At 42.6% G+C, this 21,979-nt stretch overlaps 1 protein-coding gene across 2 annotated transcripts in view; it reads left to right on the top strand.

Annotated features, from left to right (window-relative positions):
• The window catches only part of LOC147461069 (uncharacterized), a 145,628-nt gene extending 127,081 nt beyond the window's left edge, over positions 1–18,547 (top strand). For both annotated transcript variants that reach the window (XM_086508698.1, XM_086508697.1), the window contains 9 exons: positions 13,867–13,961; positions 14,074–14,178; positions 14,315–14,432; positions 14,527–14,706; positions 14,791–14,948; positions 15,058–15,216; positions 15,322–15,478; positions 17,242–17,334; positions 18,037–18,547. In XM_086508698.1, coding sequence (XP_086364824.1) covers positions 13,867–13,961; positions 14,074–14,178; positions 14,315–14,432; positions 14,527–14,706; positions 14,791–14,948; positions 15,058–15,216; positions 15,322–15,478; positions 17,242–17,334; positions 18,037–18,150 — 1,179 coding nt within the window. In that variant the 3' untranslated portion in view covers positions 18,151–18,547. The remainder of the gene's footprint in view (positions 1–13,866; positions 13,962–14,073; positions 14,179–14,314; positions 14,433–14,526; positions 14,707–14,790; positions 14,949–15,057; positions 15,217–15,321; positions 15,479–17,241; positions 17,335–18,036) is intronic.
• Positions 18,548–21,979: the final 3,432 nt, after the last annotated feature.

The following is a 21,979-nucleotide window of genomic DNA, read 5'->3' as shown; positions in this document are numbered from 1 at the left end:
AGAGATGAAGTTGTCTGTACTACCAGGGTCAAACAAAATAAGAGCCCGCTGGTTGTTGATACTACCCCATGCTTTGAGAAGAGCTCTTTCTTTTCCATCCTTGGTTGTATTTCCCTGTACATCTGGGACTGCATTGGAGGAGGGTGGTTGTGGAGGTTTGGTTGGACAGTCACCCTTCATATGACCAACTTGTCCGCACTTGAAGTATCTTCCTTCACTAATGTAGGTTCGCAACTCAGCAGGAGAGAGATATCTCCCTTTCTTGGGCTGATTTGGCTTTGCTTCTGCTTCGGAGGCGGTTCTTTTCTTCTTTTGAGAAGAAGTAGAAGAGGTAGGTTGCTCATGGAGAGCCTTCTGCTTGGCATGGTAAGTGCTTTGCTCCATCTTCCTTGGAGTACCCTTGTCATGTATTCCATCAGCTATGCGGGCTGATTCCATAAGTATCTGCAAGTTACCTCGAGGGTAAAGCTTCATAGCCTTTTGCAAGGCTTCATGCAATCCTGCTTCAAACTTGCGCATCTTCTCCGAATCGTCAATCTTCTTGAATGGAGTGACTTTCAAGAGAACGTCCCAAAACCTATCCACATAGCGTGGAACAGTTTCGTTCTCTGACTGTGAAAGTCGATCCCATTCTTTCTTTACCTCTTCCTCATAGTCTGGAGGAAGGAACTGTGCGTAGAACTCCTTCTTGAAAGCGGTCCAATCTTGGGGTTTGCGCTCTTCCAGGATAAGGGTTAACCACCAATTGCTGGCGGTGCCTTTCAGGTACAAACTGACATGGCGAAGCTTGGATCTTTCCTTGAAATTCCCTTCTGCAAATGCAACTTCAAATTGGCGGATGAAAGCCAAAGCTTTGTCATTATCACGCCGTCCATTGTAGGTGTCGAATTTCACATCTTTATCTCCCGACTTGAATGTTTTCTGCCTATGGTGCTTCTTCTTATGATGCTCTTTCTTTCTATGCTTAGACTCCTTGGGGACAGGAGTCCTTTCCCTTGAATGTACTTCTTGCTGCGACGGATCGTCGAGAAACATGTCTTCCGGAGAAACTATGTCTTCCAGATCCTTCATAAAAGAGAACTGAGGGGAATCAGGGGGATCCTGCTCTTGAACTTTTGGATTAAACCGCACTTGACGTTCTGGAGATTTCTTCTATCTCTCGTGCATGCGGGAAGTTCCAATCAAAGGATCTTTTCTTGGTTGTGGCGCCTTTGGGTTCTGCGGGATTTCTCCCGACCCCATCGGCATTTTCTCCTTCCCTTTTTCAAGAGTATGGAGAATCTTTTGGACTTCTGGATGGGAGAGAGCTTTCTGCAACTCTTCCACCTGCTGTTGAAGGAGAGATTACTCTATCTCGCGTCCTCCCATTTCTGCAGTCTGCCAAGAGTCGTCAATCCCTTCAGGAAGAGAGAGAGGACCTTGCTCTGATACCACTGTCACAAAAATACGGAAGCGTAAACTGACGTTTAATTGCACTTCAAATACTCAAGAGAATTAGAGGGAGCGAGAAAACTTGACACTTCATTCGGGACCAGAAGATGGGCTGGTCCCCCCCCATAAAGAGAATATCTTTATTACTACGGGAGAATCTTTACAAGCATAGGAACGGGACATACGCCCGTCCTCTATTCTTTCTTCTGCTCTGTTCTGACTACTGACTGAGGAGGTGTTTCCACTTTCTTACTGCTTAGGGGATTCCCCCTCTTCTGCGAGACTGGTTGGAAGCTCTCGAAAAGAGAGTTTATCTTCCGAAACAGCTCATCGGAAGCTCTCACAGAGGAGAGTCCATCTTCCGTTATGTGTTGCCTTCATGCTCATTCATTCATGCATTGAACACAAAAGAGAAACAAGCAAAATGCACACGCACATGCTTGCTGTAATTTTCTGCACATAACCTGAAATTCTTACCTGTGCGCACCCCTACGTCGAAACAGAGGTCTTCTTCGCGATGGAATCGCTCCAAACTTGATGTAGACTTAGGATAAGGAGAGAGAAGAGGATTTCTATGGCTGATCTGCTGAAAACAGCCCTAATCGAGGTGATTAGGGGCTGAAAACAGAGAATTTCAGCAGCCGCACTCTGCTAAGAGAGCGTCTACGGCAGCTTCTCGCGATGAAACTTCACCAGAAGGTGTCTATGACTGTGAGATCCCTTGTTCTTGACAATGGGAGCACAAGGCTACCACATATGTCGCAAGGGGCTGCTCTCAAGCTTCAATGGAGGGCTCCACCGCGTAGAGCACGCTCACATTAGGGGGGGTAGGTGTACTGCCAGCCCTGAAAATGGGGGAGGGGGGGCTCCTAAATAGCCATCAGTGAGAGGGGACGCTAGGAAGAGAGAGAGGGTGAGAGAGGGTTAGTTTGCATTGGTAAGTGTGCCACTTGGCACACTTTAAAAACTTAAAAACCATTCAACTTTTGACTTTAAAAACTTCTAGCTCATTAATTAAAAATATGCAACTAACTAACAACTACTACCAATGATTCTTTTAGGAGAACACCAAAGGTCTGTCGGCGCAATGCCGCACCGGCACTGCACCGCCTTTACCTGTTCACACTTGTCCGGCCGCCCTCCCGGGCACGGACCGTTAAATTTAATTTAACGAAACTTACCCTAAGGCTAATAAAGCCTTAGGGTCACTGTTCTAAGGACCCCATCTCATTCATGTGCTTGTAGTGACGCGCGTATTTTTCCTGAGCCTAAAATCTGAGGCTACTGCTTACCCCTTTCTGAAGACCCGATTTCCCAATCACTAGGGCTTCAGGGTAATTTCTGCTAAGGTCCCTATGAGGTGTTCTAGCCCGCATTTAGGCTCACCTGAGGCCTTAGAACTGCTAGGTCTATTCTGGTGTGCACACAACTAATTAGATAATTCTTTTCTCGTAAATAAATTAATTATTTACAAAGTTTGACTTAGTTACAGCCTATGCTGTGCTCCGACCCGCCTGACCAATGCCGCTGTACCATTCCAGCGGTCCAAGGTTGGGTCCAAGCTTTTGCTTACTTAAAGAGCGTCCGACCAAGGCACCTATTTTAGCTGCCCCGGATTGGTCTCCTACTTTCCATATACATATTGCTAGTCAGATTGCTATGGGTGTTGTACTAACTCAGCCCAACAAAGAATTCAACCTCGATCGCCCTATTCACTATGCAAGTCATCTGCTCACTAAAATCGAGGGCAACTACATCACAATAGAGAGGGAAGGTTTAGCACTGCAAAAATTCCATCAGTATTTATTAGGTGTACACTTCACAATTATTACCGATCATCATGCTCTGGGTTATCTATTGAATAAGCCACAAGTTGCAAGCCGATTTTGGCGGTGGCTACTTCTATTTTAGAAGTTTGATTTCAAGGTAGTTCTTCGCCATGGGAAGCATTACGTCATGGCCGATCACCTCTCTCGAGTACAAACAGGTGAAGACGCTACAGGTGTTGGGGATGACTTCCCCGATAGCAATCTCTTCAAAGTGGACACGATCCCCGAATGGTATGGCAATGTGCTCCATTTGCTATCCACCGCCAAAGAATGTCTCTCCCTTGCAGAAAAGAAGATTCTTGTTGAAGTCTAGACCATTTACTCTGATTGGAGGTCACCCCATTAAGTAGAGCATATGTTGGAAGATGCCTACAGTGGTCCTACTAGGAGCCATTACCCTTGGTAACATCACAGCACAAAAAAATTGTTGAAAGTGCTTTATGGTGGCCCTATGTGTTTAGGGATGCAATTGCTCATGTGAAGGTGATGTTTGTGAATGTTGTGCACCTAAACCCAACACGTAGTCCAACCGTCCCTCACAAGTTTCATTGGCATGGTTGCGCTTTGAACGATGGGGTTTAGACCACGGTGGCAAAGTTCTTGTATAAGAATATATTTTGTAGGTTTTGGTGCCCCCTTGAGATTACTAGTGATTGAGGCAATCACTATGTCAATGAGTTGATCTCGACATTGCTAACAAACTATAAGATCTTTCATCGCAAGTCTTGCTCATACTACCCCAGAGCCAATGGGCAAGTAGAGAGCACTAACAAGGTTCTAATTTCACTCCTCGGAAAAGCGTGCCATTTTCATCCAATTTCACAGGCTCAAGCAAGCCTCGACACCCTCTTGGCATATCACACTTCTTTCAAAGCAACAATTGTAGCAGGCTACAGTGTCACTTTCACAGGACACACAGTTAGTACAGTTGATCTGGTCTGGTTCACACTGGACGGACTCTCTGGGCTGGGCAATGACACGTGGCAGGGATACAGACGGTGGTCTAGTGGACATCGTGGCCAGGTCACCACCTCCACTCAGTCTGGAGATAGACTCAGATGGCTGACATTTATGAGCCGTTGGTGGCTCTTTATGGTGGTACATGTGAGTAGTAGCTGTTGGTCAGGATTGTCATCTTCTTCTTCATATATGGTCCAGTGTCGTCGTCTAGAGAGCGAGTCTTTACACACAACACGTCTTCACCATCCCTGCACATCTGAGCCTCGACACCCCATTGTACCTGTGAGTCTGGGTTGGAGCTGAGTGTGCTGCCACGCCAGAGTCTGTACCGGTTCTTTGAGATAGTCGAGTCCTATGTTCTGGTCTGCTGTTGTGTCTCTGTGTGATCAGTTGTTATCTTTTGTCTCTTTGTTTTGAGTTGTTTGAGTGAGATTGTCACGCTCATAACACTGAGGAGCACCCACTGTAGAGAGCATGACACACTATCCGCGCTACAGGCGCTCTCACATTTGGCGATCACAGTGGAACCTCAACTGAAGTCTCACTCTCTGTTGAGGTACAAATTGAGAAGCTAGCTGGTTTTTACCTAGCTTTGCCTACTTTGCCTTTCGCTGTGCAACCTTCTGGTCTGGTCCTCTATCGCCTTTGGTCCAACTGGTTTGGTCCTCTCTCGCCCTGGTCCTAGCTCTTGTCCTGGTCTAGGCCCTCCTCGTCCCTGGTCTAGTCCTTCCTCGTCCCTAGTCTAGTCCCTCCTCGTCCCTGGTCCAGCCAAGTGGTCTAGTCACTTGCCGGGTCTAGTAGAGTCTAGACCTGTGTTCAGCCAGTTAAGGGTCTTCTTGCCCAAAGTTTGGTTGGGTTTGTGGTCACTGTATGACACGTACAAGGCGGTCATTTGAGTGTCAAAGCGCACTTGTAAGTCCTCTGAAGTACTAGAACAGAAGGCGTCAACCCTTGGTATCTGGTAGAAGTCCACCAACCTCATCACCCATACCTCCACATACAGCCTCATCCATTCCTCCATCAAGTTCGACATCTTCCAGGTCACCTTCCCTAGTGAAGCTCTCCCCCATTTTGTTACAGCAAGCTATTGAGCAACAGGCTCCTGAGCAAGAGCCATGGAGGCGTTGACAAGTGTGTTGGCCAAGGTAAACACCAAGTTTCCTACCTTCAAGGGACTCTCCTCAGAAGATGCAGACGACCATGCAAGGAGGTTTGTATCTCTTTGTAGAGGTCGTGGTCTTAACAGGGAAGATGCTTATTTGGTACTCTTTCCATCTACCTTAGATGGCTTAGCAGATAAATGGTACAGTCAGTTTGCAGAGAACCATTTTGCAACTTGGGCAGCTTTAAGACAACAGTTCTGTGCAGCATTGCATTCAAGCCAGGTGACTACCAGGAAAAGGTGTTGGATGAGTTAGCCAACATGGTGCTCCAGCCAGAGGAGACTTTTGCAGACTCATGACTAAAACCAAGTCTCTGGTTGCCAAGCTTCCCGAGCAACCCGGTGAATTTATGGCTAAGAAGTGGGTGGAGAAAACTCTTCCCAAAACTTCTCAGCAAAAACTCCGAGAGAGTCTCCGACTTGACGCCACTCTGGAGGAGTTTGTCGCGGCTACTACTAGGATAGAGGGGGCTAGGAAGCTGTTCACCAACTCCCCTCACATAGAGACCCCCTCTGTGTTTTCGGAAAGTCCTTCTGATCCATTGACTTCTTTACGTAGGGAACTTGAAGCCCTAAAACTACAACGCGCTCTTCAAGAGGAGAAATCAATCTCTCTTAGACAGGAGAAACCCCCACATCTCGAAGCTTTGGATTAAATCAAGAGAGAGCTGGAAGAGCTTCGGTCTCAACAGGAGACTAAGGCTATGGTATGGTGCAGCTCATGTCGCTCTCCAGGACACCCTCCACAAGAACGCCCCCTTCGGGTTTACTACCACTTCTGTGAAAAGTGTGGACATGAGGACAAGGACTGTTACTACCTCAAGGGATTGCGACAAATACAGCAAAGTCTTGGTCCTACTCTTCAACAAGGGCTAGCACCTGCATCCGACATGGTTTCTCCCTGTAGCCATCCACACCATATGCCACCTTTGCTGACAGCCCCTCCTATGCAAGGTATACAAAGTACTTTTCCATCTCAGAGCTTTTATCATACCCATGCTCCCTCATCACCTCAAAACTTCTATGCCTCCACCTCCAACTCCATGCACCAGGAGCAAGGACCACCTCGCCCTTCGACTCGCCCATTGAATCGGCCCATTTTGTGCTACAGATGCGAGGAATATGGTCATTACCAAAGCAAATGCTCTCTGCCAAAAGGGTCCCCCCCTTGCCGTCATTGCCCAGAAACGAAGAATCACTACAGTAAAGATTTCCCTAAACTTCGTGCATCCACGGCTGTGAACCCAAGTCAAAGCCAGAATGAGTTTACCTTTCCCAAGCTCAATCTGATAGGAGTTAGCACCGTTCCTCAGCCGCCCCCTTCTACCCACATGGTTACCCCTCAAACAGTTGGTAGAGGAGCCATCAGGTGTCCTCACTAGGTGGTGGTAGAGGAGCCATCAGGTGCCCTCGCCCCTACCCTTTCCGCCCTCGCCCCTACCTACCTAGCCCTCGCCCCTACTTGCCCCCTACCTACCTAGGCCTCGTTCCTACCCTTCCCCCCCTCGCCCCTACCCACCTCCTACCTACCTAGCCCTCGCCCTCGCCCCTACCCACCCCCTACCTACCTAGGCCTCACCCCTCCCCTTTCCCCCCTCGCCCCTACTTAACTAGCCCTCGCCCCTACCCACTTCCTACCTACCTACGCCTCGCCCCTCACCACCTCATCCCCTCCCCTCTCGCCTCTATCTAGCCTACCCCTCCAGCCAACTACAACTAACTGCAATCGGGTGCCTTGTGGATTACTTAATCTAGGCAATCTTCTGTTTCTACATTCTAGGTATAGCTTACCTCGTTCAGCCGGGGTCATTACTGCTTCAGCATAACTTGCAAATATCGACATTGCCTCATTGGTACTTCTTCCTGGGAACTCAAAATCTTCTCCGAACATCACCCTCTTCAATCAGATTGTACTCCGTTTTTCTGGTGTTTCACTGTTATCCCTAGTTTCACTGATATATCTCACACACCTCAAAATCTTCAGTCAGAGTGTACTGCGTTTTTTCTGGAATTTCATTGTTCTCTCTAGTTTCATTGATTCTCTCACCGAGACGGTGAGCGGTCTTGTGGCGGGCAACCTATAGTAGGCTACAGTGTCACTTTCACAGGACACACAGTTAGTACAGTTGGTTTAGTCTGGTTCACACTGGATGGACTCTCTGGGTTGGGCAGTGACACGTGGCAGAAATATGGACGGTGGTCTAGTGGACATCGTGGCCAGGTCACCACCTCCACTCAGTCTGGAGATAGACTCAGATGGCTGACATTTATGAGCCGTTGGTGGCTCTTTATGGTGGTACATGTGAGTAGTAGCTGTCGGGTCAGGATTGTCATCTTCTTCTTCATATATGGTCCAGCGTCGTCGTCTAGAGAGTGAGTCTTTACACACAGCACGTCTTCACCATCCCTGCACATCTGGCCTCGACACCTCCATTGTACCTGTGAGTCTGGGTTGGAGCTGAGTATGCTGCCACGCCAGAGTCTGTACCGGTTTTTTAGATAGTCGAGTCCTATGTTCTGGTCTGCTATTGTGTCTCTGTGTGATCGGTCATTATCTTTTGTCCCTTTGTTTTGAGTTGTTTGAGTGAGATTGTCACGCTCATAGCACTGAGGAGCACCACTATAGAGAGCACGACACACTATCCGCACTACAACAACCAACCACACCCCCTTTCAATTGGCTTTCGGCGGGTCGTAGCTAGTATTGCCTATGCCCATCTCTCTTGTATGTCCATGCTGGAAGAGAGTAGAGTGTTAGCTTCCAACGCTCTTCAAGCAAAGCAACTTCATCACAATGCGTGGCATGATCGTCATTTTTGCAAGCCCAAAATCGTGCAAGGCTGTTCTATCAAGCGTGCTACCAGAAAAAGCAAAGAAGTTAGTCCCCGCCTGGCAAGGGCCATACAGAATGTAGGAAACTTTACAAGGCACGGTGCAATCAACCACCCTAGATGGTGTTCCTCTGGCGCTTGTAAATGGATCCAAAGTAAAGTGCTATTATCACACAACATAAGGAATTCGCTAGGCTATTATCCTTTCCAGATGAAACTTTAAAACTATAGCATCCACCAAAGCCTACGAGTTTAATATGTTCTGTCGTCAGCTACTCCATGAGTCCCTCTTTCTGTGTGGTCACCAAGCCTTCTTCTCCTATCATCTCTAACCACGGTGTTATCATTTTTGAGTTCTTGTATTCCCATGATCTTGTTGGTAGTGTGAATTCATTTCCTGAACCTATCTTATTTTCATTGCTTTGTCGTTAATCTATGTTGGTTTTGTGAGCTCTTTTTAGTAGTTCATATTCGGCTTTTCATATCCGATCTTTCTCACACCTCGAAATTCACTCTTTCAACTTCTGCAGTACTTACTTCGTGTGTCTCATATGTTCTTTCATCCTAGCTTTTTATTCTCCATACATAAAACCACTATCACCGTATACATCTCGTGTGACTATAATTCCATTTTCTTGCTTAGTCTGCACACCATAGTTTAGTCTACCCCTCCCAAAAGATAACAATAGCCTCTTTCGAATTGGCAGCAACGTCAAGCATCGATTTTGCAAGAGATTGGCTTGTAAAACTTCTGGTAAGACAGTGGTTGTACGGCTCGCCGGTCCTCTGTTTGAAATCTGCATGGGGTGTTTCTTGCAATGGGCCACAAAGGGCATGTTTCTTTCGAACTCTTGGAATAGGTCATCTTAAGATTCATACCCAGATGCTCTCTATGAAATGACGCGATGTGGATACATACTCCTGGATCCCCAATGAAACCCATTTGACTTGAAGGAGGCATTAATCCAGTGGTGCAACGTAGCTCTTTGTTAATGGAGCCCAACCCTGAACTAGAACAGCCTACTCCACCTGACGGGTCAGAAGAAGACCTATTAGAGTGGTTGGAAGCTACCAGCTCTATGCCTTGTTATGGGATCTCTATTCAATCTTTACCTGTGGATACACCCTCTTCCAGTGTTTCCTCAATAGCTAAGTCCACTGAGCCACCTCGCAGCAAGGCTATAGTGTCACTTACACTGGACAAGAAGTTACACTTGGTCTTGGGTTCACACTGGGTGGACTCTCGCCTGGGCAGTGACACGTGGCAGACACGGGAGTGATGGTCTGGTGGACACTGTGGCCAGATCACTGCCACCACAGTTCGGAGATAGACGTAGCTGGACTCTCAGGGATGCTTTGCTAGCCGTTGGTTTCTCATTATGGTTTTATATATGCTTAGTTGGTTCTACTCGTCGGATACATCATACTTTCTATGGGTCTAGAGTCTCGTGTCTTGTGTCCAGCACCGCACATCTGCACTCTCCAAGCACAGCGAAGCCTTGACGCCCCCATTGTACCTATGAGTCCTAGGCTTGGAGCGGAGTGTGCTGCCAACCAGTGTCTATACTGGTTCCATGAGTTGGTCGAGTTCCGTTGAGTTCTGAGTCTGTTGTTGTGTCTTTGAGTTTGCTTGTTCCATTGCTCTCTAGTGTTTTCTATCTCACTTTTTTTGCTACACTTGATGACGGCATCCTCTGTGGCATGAAGAAATAGCTCTCAAATATAAGAAAGGTGCACCTAGTAACCAACATATTTTGCATGAAATTAATCATTTGTTGAGCCAAATATTGTCAATACCCTTCTTTTGGCTATGCTGCTTGGCCATGGGGTGGGCAAAGAAATCTGGAGCCGTTGGATTCCAATTAGCATCAACAGCCCATGATCGTGTTCAGATATGATCCTTATGTGACTTGAGGGCTAAAACAAACCAGCACCAACGATTTAAGCCAGAGAACAAAACCTGCAACCAGTAAAGCTACACAAAATACGTAGACAAAGCCGTGCACAGATCTCTATTGCAAGAGAGAATCATGATTGTCACCCATGGTGATGGAAACTACACTAAAGGGAAAACCCTCCACGGCTTTTTGCTTGAGTTTAGAAGGCCAAGAGCTTATGTATCTGGCCACAGGATTTAGCATGGACTGAGCAAATCAGGCTCATCCCATGGATTGGGATTCTAAGCACTACAAAGGCAGAATCTTGGGTTACAGTATAGGCAAAAAGTTGTTCAACTGTATGTTTGATGGGGATGAGAGTGCATGCATCAAATTGCTACTGTCCAACAACGTTTTGTGGTTAGGTTTCCTCCTGCCAATCCTATAGTGATTGCTCCCCCCCCCTGCCCCCTCCCCCCACTTCTTCATAATTTTTCCGCCTATGTTCTTTGCCCGCTACTCCAGATGGAATTGCTACAAATTGATAGATCAATAACTTTCTAGCAATTCCACCAAATTGGTGCTACTTATACATGCTTTCCTGGGCATTCTTGCAAATGCATCTTGTTCCGATTGTTGAGAATAGCACTCATATGCATGTGCAAACTTTGTTCAACACGGATTATGACCTCTCTTTGGCTGATTTCTTGGCTTGTCAAATATTGAAGCTCGGAAGTGGAAAATTTGCCGTGTATTGCCACTTGCAGATATGTCTATTGTGCTCACGGATCATGCTATGTTAATAGATGCGGATGAATTTTATTAAGAAACTTAACGCTTCTCTTGTGAATATGCCTCTTTTGGGAGCATCTTGTGCACTTTCTACGGCAAGTAGAAGAGGCCGGCTTCCAAAGCATTGCATTGTAGGTAAGGCCAACCAAGGACACAACATGTGGGAATGGTTTCCACTAGTCATGCTTCTAATGGGAATGTGCATAATGTCTCTTTGAATGTGAATACTGATCACGATGCCTCTAATCAAAATGCTAGATTTCATACCTATAGCTGTGTGCTTGCCAATGGAAATGGTGACAATAATGTGTCCATTGGCAATGTTGACATGCGTGCTCTCAATGAAAATGTTGAGACCCATGAGTCAATCGGCAATGTTGGCGCATGCTCACAATGGTTTTTTGGAGAGTAGTCATGGTCGTGGCAAGGGGTACAAGCTTCTCAAGAAGTGAGGCAAATTACAAAAGCCTCTCATGAAGAAAGGGTGACCTTTCAGATATGCGAGAATGTGATGATTCTGGAGATAAACATGCATCAATGGGTGAGAAAGATAAATGTGAGGACGAGCCTTTGGAGGTTGAAGGACCAGTTTTGCGGGATACGGATGATGAATTTGATTTTGGTCTAATGCGAGCTCTCCAATGTGGAAGGGTGGAGACAAAATACATGTAGAGCCTGATGGAACTTTCAAGAGAAAGTCAAGACTAGGGACAAGTAGTCACAAAGACTTAGCTTTTTTTATCTCTTTTTCCTCTAAATTTGATTGACATAATTATGTGTGAGACCAATAGGTATGCCATGAAAAAACTCAAAAGTGGAATCCCTTGAACATACATTCTGTTTTTTGTACCTTTTGGGTGTGTGATCCTTGGAATGGCGTTGCAAGTTATGTGTGACGAAAACTGTTATTGAGAAGGAGAGACTTGTGTAGTTTGCTATCCAACTATGCAGAAAAGATGGACCAAAACCAAATACCAACAAATAAATCGGCTTTTGCATGTGAGACAATTTGCAATGGCCTCTTGTGAAAGGGGACTAAGGTGTACAAGCTATGGCAAGCGATGCCTTTGGAAGAGATAGTGAATGCCCCATTTCAATTAACATTATAATTGTGGGAAGCATGTAATTGTGGATGAAAGGATAATATCCTATAAATGTCAGTTGAATCCTTGTCACGTTTACAATTCTAAGAAGCCCAGTAAGTTTGGGATCCAATTATGGAACGCGTGACTTAGAAAATGGTTACAATTACTCGTTTCGCGTGTCTGACAACGTGTCATGGTCAGAGTTTTCTTTTCACGTTGTGTCAATGCTTGTGGCAAATTTGACGCAAAGGGGTCATCATGCATTTTTTGACTAATGGTTCAATTCATTGAAGCTATTCATGCACTTGACAAATGAGGGGTATGGGGCTCTAGGTGCATCTATGACAAATTAAGAGAACTTTCTTGAGGCGCGAATACTGCATATTGATCATTGTGAGAGGTGCATCATGCTTTGCATATGATGGGACGTTAGGACTTTGGGCAGGTAGTTGGATGGACAAGAAGCCCATATTCTTTGCTTCAAATGTGTATGTTATGAAGAGAGACAAAGTTCAGAGACAAGTTGAAAGTGGTAAGGCTACTGCTACATGCCCAGAGATTGCTATGCATTACAAGAAATATAAAGTAGGTTGTGATGTTTTTGATAGCATGGACTTGGACTCAGGATACAATTTAGAGACGAGCATTCATGTTAGAAATGGTGGCATACATTGTTTTGGGGCATGTTGGATTTTGTTTTTGCAAATGCATATATTATATGGAAATGCATGCATGGTAAGGACACAAGCCGTTGCCGTTTGGTGAGACTTCAAGAGCAACTAGTGGATAACCATTTTGCTGAATTGCATTCACCAAGACCATTTTTTTGCTCAAGTGATCCTATGGATGGGTACACTTTGATGAGGATGAGCTCAATAGCAAGTAAGTTTTTCTTTCTTTGTGCGAGTGAAAGAAAGCGGTTTTTGCATGAGGGAAAGGAAGTGGTCGAATCAAAACCAACATGAACTTTATGGCAAGTCTATGAGCTGAGAACCTTCATGGTTTCTCTACATGGAAGAAGGACAATGTCTTTGTGGGAGATATGCACATGCGACCATATGTGTCCTATCTCGCATAACTTGAGTTGCTATTTTGTTGAATAGGGTAACAAAAATTCTCTTGTGAGAATGATATTTTTTGGTGGAACACATTGAGTATGACTCACTATTGGCTATAAGAAGGTGCTGAGAATTTATCTCATATGCAATGGAATTTTTTTCCCAATGGGCACTCCGCTATTCTAAACTTGAACGTATTTTTTTGTACCACACCCTCTTTGGGAGGGTTCATGAGCTTGGATAAGGTGAACCAAGTCTATGTGAAAGGTGGTACGCCACGTGGGCCACGACACCATGGTGAAGACTTGGCAACCACTCATCCATCTTCCATCAACTAGTAGTGTAGTCCGATCACGGTTTCCTATCAGAGCAGTCGGTTCAAAGCATTCAGCCACCCTAGTCCACTCTTGTTGACCAATCAAGGTTGATGTGTACGATGTGTACTGTACAAATCTGTACGTACTGTACATTGTGCTGTTTTGAAAAAAATGTGGTGTCTGTGTGGTCCTGCAGCCCTTACTCCAACAGGAGAATACACGGCCACAATGGCTTATATCTTTTATTTTTATCCCTCTTTTCTGCTTGTAAACTCTCTTGTTTTGCGACTATATTTCTATAGAAAACTTGACATGATCTTGTTAATTCTAGAATTGTAGTGAGTGCAGCATGTTCTTGGTGTTTTAGAATCGAGATTCCACACATAAGTGTCTTTCTTTTGAGTCTCCATCAAGAAAGATGGCCTTGAGATATTTTCCCTTCTTGAAGAGAATCTTGGTATTCTTTTTTATTGAGAAAATGAAACATTATCAGTGTACTATGATACTAAGATCTCAACTTTCAGACGAAGGCAATACCAGGTGCAGTTCTTGCAGCAAAGTTTTGTAAAAGCGCAGGAGATTATGGAAAAGCAATTGAGTTTCTATTACTATCAAGAAGGTTTCTCTGAATTTTCTAGGTCATGATACATAGAAATTTAAGTATAGAATTGTTCATAAGAACATTGTTGTGAAATAGCCCACCATAGGTACCTAACTGTTGCTACCTCCAGGTCGCAAGAGGCCAAGGAGCTTGCAGAGCAGCATGACTGTATGGATGTTTACACTGAGCTTGTTGTTGATGTTACTTCAGAAGATGAATGCCTTGAGCTTTCCAGGTTCAATTCTGTATTCATAGCAGGCCCAAATTCTTGCATTACTAGATCAAAATTCAAGTATTTTGTGTGTTAGACGGATTTGTGCCAAATATCAGTATGGTGAAGATTATAATACAAAGAAAAAAAAGTTATGCAGGTATTATGAAACTATGGGGGACTACTGTAAGGCTGGAACACTTTTGGAGCATTGTGGGCAGACTGAGAGGGCCCTTAAACTTTACCTATGTTGGGGAAGCAATGGTGGAGTAGAGCAGGTAAGTTTTTGCACATTTTTGTGAAGAGTTTTAGCATTGGTCTGGCCTCGTTGTTTCATAAGTTTCAAGTGTCCAAATGAATGCTGTCATGTAGGCTATCAATTTGGTGGGAAGAGAAAAGAGTGACATGTTCACAAGTCAACTACTTGATTATCTGAAGAAGGCAAACGAGTGTGGAGAAGATAATGCAATCCACTTTTACATGCTTCACAAGACTCTTGGCAATTATGATGAAGCTGCTAAACTGGTTCTGCAACTCTCCTCCCATGAACAGGTCTCATCAAAGTTTGCAAACGTGCACTAAGTTGTGAAGGATTTCAAGATTGTCCCTTTAAGCTAAACTTCAAACTCAAAACAGGAGAAAGGAAACTACAAGCGAGCACATCAACTTTTGTTGGATTTCAGCTTAGTTTTACGGAATTATGGAAGAGCTATTCCTGCTGATATACTACAGTCACTAATGCTTTTGCATTCTTATGTGCTAGGAAAGATACATATACGATTGGGCGATCACAGGTTTAGTATTTATTATCATATTTGCTATGTCAAACATTGATATTGTGCTGCTTCAGAAGTTCTAGACCTAGATTGTTTTGATTTTTAATGGCTCATTATTTTCTTCCAGCACTGGTTCACGACTATTGATTAGAGTTGCTCGCAGCATTACAAAGTTTCCTGCTCACATTGTGCCAATCTTGACATCAACCGTCATTGAATGCCATCGCACAGGCTTATTATCCACAGCTTTTGAGTTCGCCTCCATGTTGATGTGCCCAGAGTACAGGTGAAGCATTTGCGCTCCTCTTCTAATACACATTGATGCAAGATTATGAAGCACTTGAGAGAAAGGCTGATGTGCTTAGTTTGTGACTGTTTGGCATCCATATAGGAACTCAATATCATCAGCTTATAAGCGCAAAGTGGAGAAGATTGTAAGAAAGTGTGAGAAAGTGGAGGAGAAAGAACCTCTAACACCCTGCCCTGTTTGTGCGGCTTTGTTGCCAAACATGCAGTTGCATTGTGGCAATTGCAACAGTGATATCCCTGTATGTACTCTCTACTTCTTTGTACGCTTCATCTACATGGGTACTTGAGTACTGGTTTTCTAAATTGAGACCATAATTTTTCCATACATCAAATTCAGACGGGTACGGAAGTACAGAATAAGTACAGATCAGACCCTCCAAGGATTCCATATGGCATACTAAAAACAGCCTACATACAACCCCACTTAAAACAAACCATAGAATGCATTGAAACACCATAGAAACTTTAGAATCTAGCTCAATCCAACATCAATCTTCATTGTACATACCAATGACCATCATGACCAAGTCTCATAGTAGATATCCGTTTTCTTTAAATCATTGGACAAGTCCAAAAAACCCAATCATACGTCGATCAGACTCGGACACATCGTGTAGTATGGTACCCAATTAGGACAGGGCCAGGAAAAACTATGATGACTCTTATATGATGGAAGTAGTTTTCTTTAGTTCACTATGAGAGCTGAGATGTACCACTCTCTCTGGCTGGTGTACAATACTATTCCTCTAGTATCAATAGATTCATTAGGTTTGGGTGGCAGTAGTTTTCTTTAGTTCACTATGAGAGTTGAGAGGTACACTGGTTGGTGTACAATACTATTCCTCTAGTATCAATACACTCATTAGGTTTGGCTCCTAAAAGGTTGACAATTCAGTCTTTTCAACTCTTGTCAATACCTTTGCTCTAGTTTTGATAGATCCAACAGGTTTTTCTCATAGAAAGCTTCAATCAGTATTCTCAATTGTCTTATGCATGTCCACCAAAAGCACGAACATGAAACGACATACCTTGCAGAAACCTTACCATGAGCAGCACTCCATTGGGCTAACTTTCTCTTAATGGATGTAATTACAAGCACAGAGTGTCACTTTGCAGAAAGTTCAAAGCCAACTTGGAACCAAAGATGGAGGTTTATCTATCCATGTCAAGCCACACTGGCTACTTAGATCGTGCTCGGTCTTAATTGAAAGAAAAGCAGCAGACTTATTAAGTTGATTTTGGCATGGGCTGCTAAGCAAAACCAACCCATACAGCGTAACTCATTGTCATGGACAAACAATTCCATGCTATCATCATACCCAAGGTCACCAAGATCCTCATCTGTATCAACCGGTAATGTAAGCCCTGTAAAAATTATGTTCACTATTCCCTTCCAGAAACAAGACAGAGGACTTTGCTTCTGCAAAAATAGTTAACCGGTAAGGGGGGAGAATGTCTCACTTACCGCTCTAGATGAAAGCCAGGTCTCAATCTAGCATTGATTATCTTTGTTCACACCTTAATGGGATGTTAGACAAACATTGGTAGGCCTCCACTGTTTGAATGTTTCTTCCTTTCAAAAATAGAGAAATCCATGAAGGATGAAACTTTTGTAGAAAGCAAGAAACAAAGGTTTCTTTGAATACCTGGCAGGTCAGAAGAATAATCTTAGTGAAATCGTCCTGTCTAGTGTTTTTTGGCATGCTTAAAGTTCCAAAAGCATTCACCCCCTCTATCGGTGTGAAGGGAGGCATCAAAGCAAAACCACGTGAGAATTACAAGACCATCCTTGGGCATGTGCTCTTGGGTCATAATAACCTTCTTTTGCAGTTGTTTTGGTTAAATATTTAATTCCAAATTTTGTCTTTCATCATCGTTCTCATTGTTTGGAGCTTCAGATCTTTCTGACCATATGAAGGTAAACATATGAATTGTGCATGGGTGCTTGTCAAACAAAGCACTAGGATGTGTCAAAGGCCTAACTCATTCTCCAAATTTTCAGTTTTGTATAGCCTCAGGGCGACATATGGTTCTTGAAGATTGGAGCGCTTGCCCACAATGCAAGTTTCCTGCCCTAGCTACTGAATTTCTCAAGGTATTGAAATAGTTTTTGTACTTCAGAAGATTGTCAATCTTCTTATTTGACTTGAGAACATGGTAAGTGCACCTTGTTTGTATTTTTTCATGCACTATCCAACATAGTTTTTGGTGATGAGTAGTGCCATGTAGGGTAGAGGAATTAATTTAGAGACACTTAGTTAAAAAATAGTAATTTTAGGGGAGATTTTGCAAATATGGCCATTTTGGAAATGTGAAAATTGTGTTCGATCCGTTGTGTTGTGAAAAGGCGAATAAATTAATGCCAAAATTAATACTTTTTAAACTTCATCTCAATGCTCTATTTTGGGAAAGACTTTTTGAGGCATTAGAATTGTCAAGACCCATACACTTTCTAGCAAATTACAAAGTGACACATAAGCAATATTCCAAATTTGTGTCTCTAAATTGGGGGTTGGTACGTTTCCCCACTAGAGCATGTATCGTAATTGGCTCCTCTACCCTAGCACCCAGGAGATTTTGGTGTCTAATGTCATACACCACGAAACTTTAAATGTCAATTCTGGCAAAAGAGCTTCAACTTTCATCGTACAATGGACTAGGTCCTTGTCTATAAGTAACTCTTTATATCCACCAGGTTTCGGGCCCAATTAACCCCTTGAACTCCCAATTATCTAGTTTCTTTTGGAAGAAAAAGTAAATTTTGACTTAAACCAAAAGCATGTTATATATGTTACAGGTGTTGGAAAGTGAGTCTGCATGCCCCATGTGCTCGCAGAAGGTATCGGCTGCTGATATTGTGTGTGAAGATGATCCTTTGGGACAGAGAGACTCTTATGCTGCTACCACGTGATTTGTGAATCTTTGAACCAAAGGCTTATGTGGAGGACTCATTCAAATGTTCACAAAGGAAGTAGCTTAGCAAGTGCTTTGTGCAAGTGTTTTAGCCCCTCTTCTAGGTATTATATGAAGGTACAAGCTTTAGGGGGAAGCGTGTGATAGATTATAATTTTAGATTGTACTCTTAAAGAGCTATCCAACGATACATAATGTGATAAGAAATGATATGAAGCATCAAGTTTGGATAGTAAGTGTCCATGGACACCAGCTATTTAGACACCATCACATGATTTTACCAAGCAGGAGCCTTCCTTTTATCTGTTCAAATAATAACAATAGCCACTCTTGAGTTGAAACACGTGTACAAACTGACCACATTTTGCTTATGACTATTGTTTTCCTTGGACCAATTTTAGCTGGAGGCTATAGCTACCCTTGCTGCACTGTCAAGTATTGCTAGGGTCTTGCTTCCAAGAGACCTCAGATAGCCTTTCGGACGAGCTTCGGTTTGTATGAATTTTTGGTGATGAGAAATCGAAGAAAGTGAGCAAGTATGTGCTAGATAAAAACAAGTTAGCAGCTCTCGGATCGGGAGTATCTTTTTCAAGCATCTAAATTGAATAACAGCCATTGGAAATCATAGAGCTGTTAAAGTTAATTTTATAATCATTACTTGGTTCTCAGAGGATGAAAATATGTATTAATATTGTATTTACTTTTTGCATATCAAGCTTTTAGGGAAAACTGAAAAGTGGACCAACAATTCTAACAAGGTGAAGAGCCTTTCACAACAAGAGAGGCTTAATGCTTCGTATGTGGCCGTTAAATGTTACAAAACTATTGGAACCCGACAAGCTAGAAAAGGCATCAAAATAAGATTTATACCATAAATGTGGAGGAGTGGACACGTTATCAAGTGGAAGTGTGTTGTTAAGATTTCTTTCAACATCCGGGTAATAACTTTTATATTTAGTTAGGTAGTGGTCACTTGACGCATAGTTATCGGTTACTTTTTGACATAATTGTACCTTATACATGGTCACACATGCACCAGTTATGTCCTAAATGCAACTATGCTAGTCTCTTTGTAGCTATGCCAATACTGGTGTAGCTGCAACAAAAACAGATTACTGATAACTGGTACACGTGTGACCAGACACAATTCTACGATTCCATAACTTCAACCTTCATATGAAGCAACTCAACTAGAATGTGCCAAGATGACAAATCCTAGCATAATGTAGTTTCAGAATGTTTTCCAAAAAAAGACTCAATGCTTACAATTTCGTGTACGAAGGTTCTTTGATAGTGGATCATAAGATTGTCTGGGAAACATTCAGTAAATGGTGTGCATTTTGTAGAAAGATTGGCTAAACAACATTTTGATATGGTTTTGAACAATGTTTATCATGAAAGTTGACCATAAGCCACCATATCTTATCACTTTCTTGGGTTGTAGGCGGGGATTGTCTAGTTAGTCTTCGAATGTTGTAGGTCACGTTTTTGGAAAAGGGGTTATGGATTGTATACCCTAACATATAGTTATTGTGGAAGGGTGTGTGATTATCTCTATTCCTTTGGGCCTCTACAAATTTTAGGCTTTATGTAGTAGCATGAATCTCCTACCATGGGAAATGCACTTGAAATGTACTAACTTTCATTCATGACAAGTAATATTGGAAAAAAACTCAAATTGACCATTTTCAAAGTTAAAGACGAGTCCTTTGAGAGGTGGTGGCAGTGTTCGTGAAAAACCATTTTCCCAAACATACAAAATTCCTTTTCTTGAATTTGCCAAGAGGAAATTGTAAAACATTAGGTTATTGTTTTGATTTTTTACACTATTTTTCTCTATTTTGGGGCAGAATTTCTTCTTTTGAGCTTGCCCTCAACCAGCATTCTTGAAATTGAAAACGGCACGATATTAAGCTGAGATATTTTTCCCGAACATTGGGTGGTGGGAAGGAACATTCAATGGAGAGAGAAGAAGGAGAGAGAGAGAGAGAGAGAGAGAGAGAGAGAGAGAGAGAGAGAGAGGTGGTAACCTCAATTAATAGTAAGTTGTATCATTCTGAACTTTTTAGGTAAACAATTAGTAAGTTGTTTTGCAAAAGGGGTGACTTCTTCAAGCCCAATGAGCAAAAATAAATACTCTTCAGTGTTTTAGCTTGCCATTGCAAATATTTGTTCCATGTTGGAAAATGCTCTACACTTTTAGTAAACAAAAAATCAGAGCTAGCAATTAAACCCATAAGATCAGCCAATAAAGCCAAAATTATAAGGCTCAGAAGTCATCATCAAAACAATCTCCAACCCAATAATCCCAAAAAGGACATTCATGTTATCTTTGTAAAAAGCATTCCTAAGATGATCTTCCACATAATGAACTAGCTTGCTCTCAAACTCTCAAAGTAGTATCCATCAGAATATAAAGACTTTTTACTTCTTTGTTCTTTTTGACCATCAGGGAGGAGTGAGCAATAGTTGCCTCATTCCAATTTTCTTTATAAACCTAGAGATTACAAAGAGTCACTATTTAAAGGGTCTTAGGTCTTTGTACTGGTAGAAGATGAGAATTGTACCACAGGGCATGTACCCATGCTTTGTTCATAGATTTAGATGCAAAGTCCAAGTTAAGGACAGTTTGCCATTGTTTAAACAAATAAACAACAATACCTCTAGTAGTAGCCCATGCAGTCATGGGTCTAAAGTGTCCAACAAGTTAAATTTACAAACTACATGCATAACCATATGGTAAATCAAAATACCAACACCAGCCACGGTTTGACCAAGCATTTGACTCAAATATGATTCTATAATCTCAATGTAAGTTAGTAGCCCTACAAGCCATATTTTGTTGCTTCAGTTTTCTATCAGAGATAGACTCAAACTGAATGAGGTACATTCAAAAAAGAACCACCCAAACCCTATTTGTGTTTATCAAAATGAGTTAATATCCAATAAGGCAACCCTTCAAGCAGTTTCCTTCATTAAAAACTCTCATATATTTCTTTATTTAAAACTATATATAGCAAATTCGAAGGAAAGTCCTTTTCAAAATTTTATAGATTTTTAGGAAATGGGCAATCTTAAGAGCTTTAGGTAAAATTGATAGCAAAGTCAAAAAGGTATATTCTCAAGCCTTAGACGATTAAATTTTTTATGTTATGCTATGCCCAAAAACAAGTTAGAGTTATAAAGATAGAGAGCCAATAGCCCCAAGACATCCAAGTCACTTCTTGTCAAAATGTACACGTGAAAACCTACATTAGTCAAGAACCCAATGTACCCCAATATGTTTTGGTGAGCCCAGGAAACATTATGTTTAACCACTTTTATGACCTTATCATAGAGCTCAATCCTTGAGTCGAAACAGAAAGTCTCTAGTTTTTCAAGAGACTATGCAACTATAAGAAGAACAAGCTTAATGTTTCTTCATAGGGTCAAAGAACAAAAGTTTACTCCAATAGGGTTCTATCTAACTAAAATAGTCTACAAAATAGTAGGCAATGAGCTCTAATCAAGGCCACACAGCTAGCAACCCCAGTTTAAAATACATGTAGAGCCATATATGCTCTATAAGATCAACATTAAACAACCCTTGTACACAAGATTGAGTCGACATAAAAGGTTTGTAAGCCAGCTCTATATCCTTTGTGATGTACATGCATCTTCAAGCCCCCATACCCATGCATATAAACCTCCCTTATAAAGATTCTATAATGCCAATGACCATGTCAACAAGTTCTCACTTTAAGTCAAAAGAAAGCGAGTACTCAGCAAGGAATTATGCGACTACCATACCTTAAAAAGACTATGTCAAAGACCAGAAGCCCTTATGG

The sequence above is a fragment of the Adiantum capillus-veneris genome, chromosome 3, assembly GCF_014529385.1.
Source record: "Adiantum capillus-veneris isolate H3 chromosome 3, ASM1452938v2, whole genome shotgun sequence".
NCBI lineage: Eukaryota > Viridiplantae > Streptophyta > Polypodiopsida > Polypodiales > Pteridaceae > Adiantum > Adiantum capillus-veneris.
The sequence above is the reverse complement of the archived record's forward strand: the minus strand, read 5'-3'. Positions and strand labels throughout refer to the sequence as shown.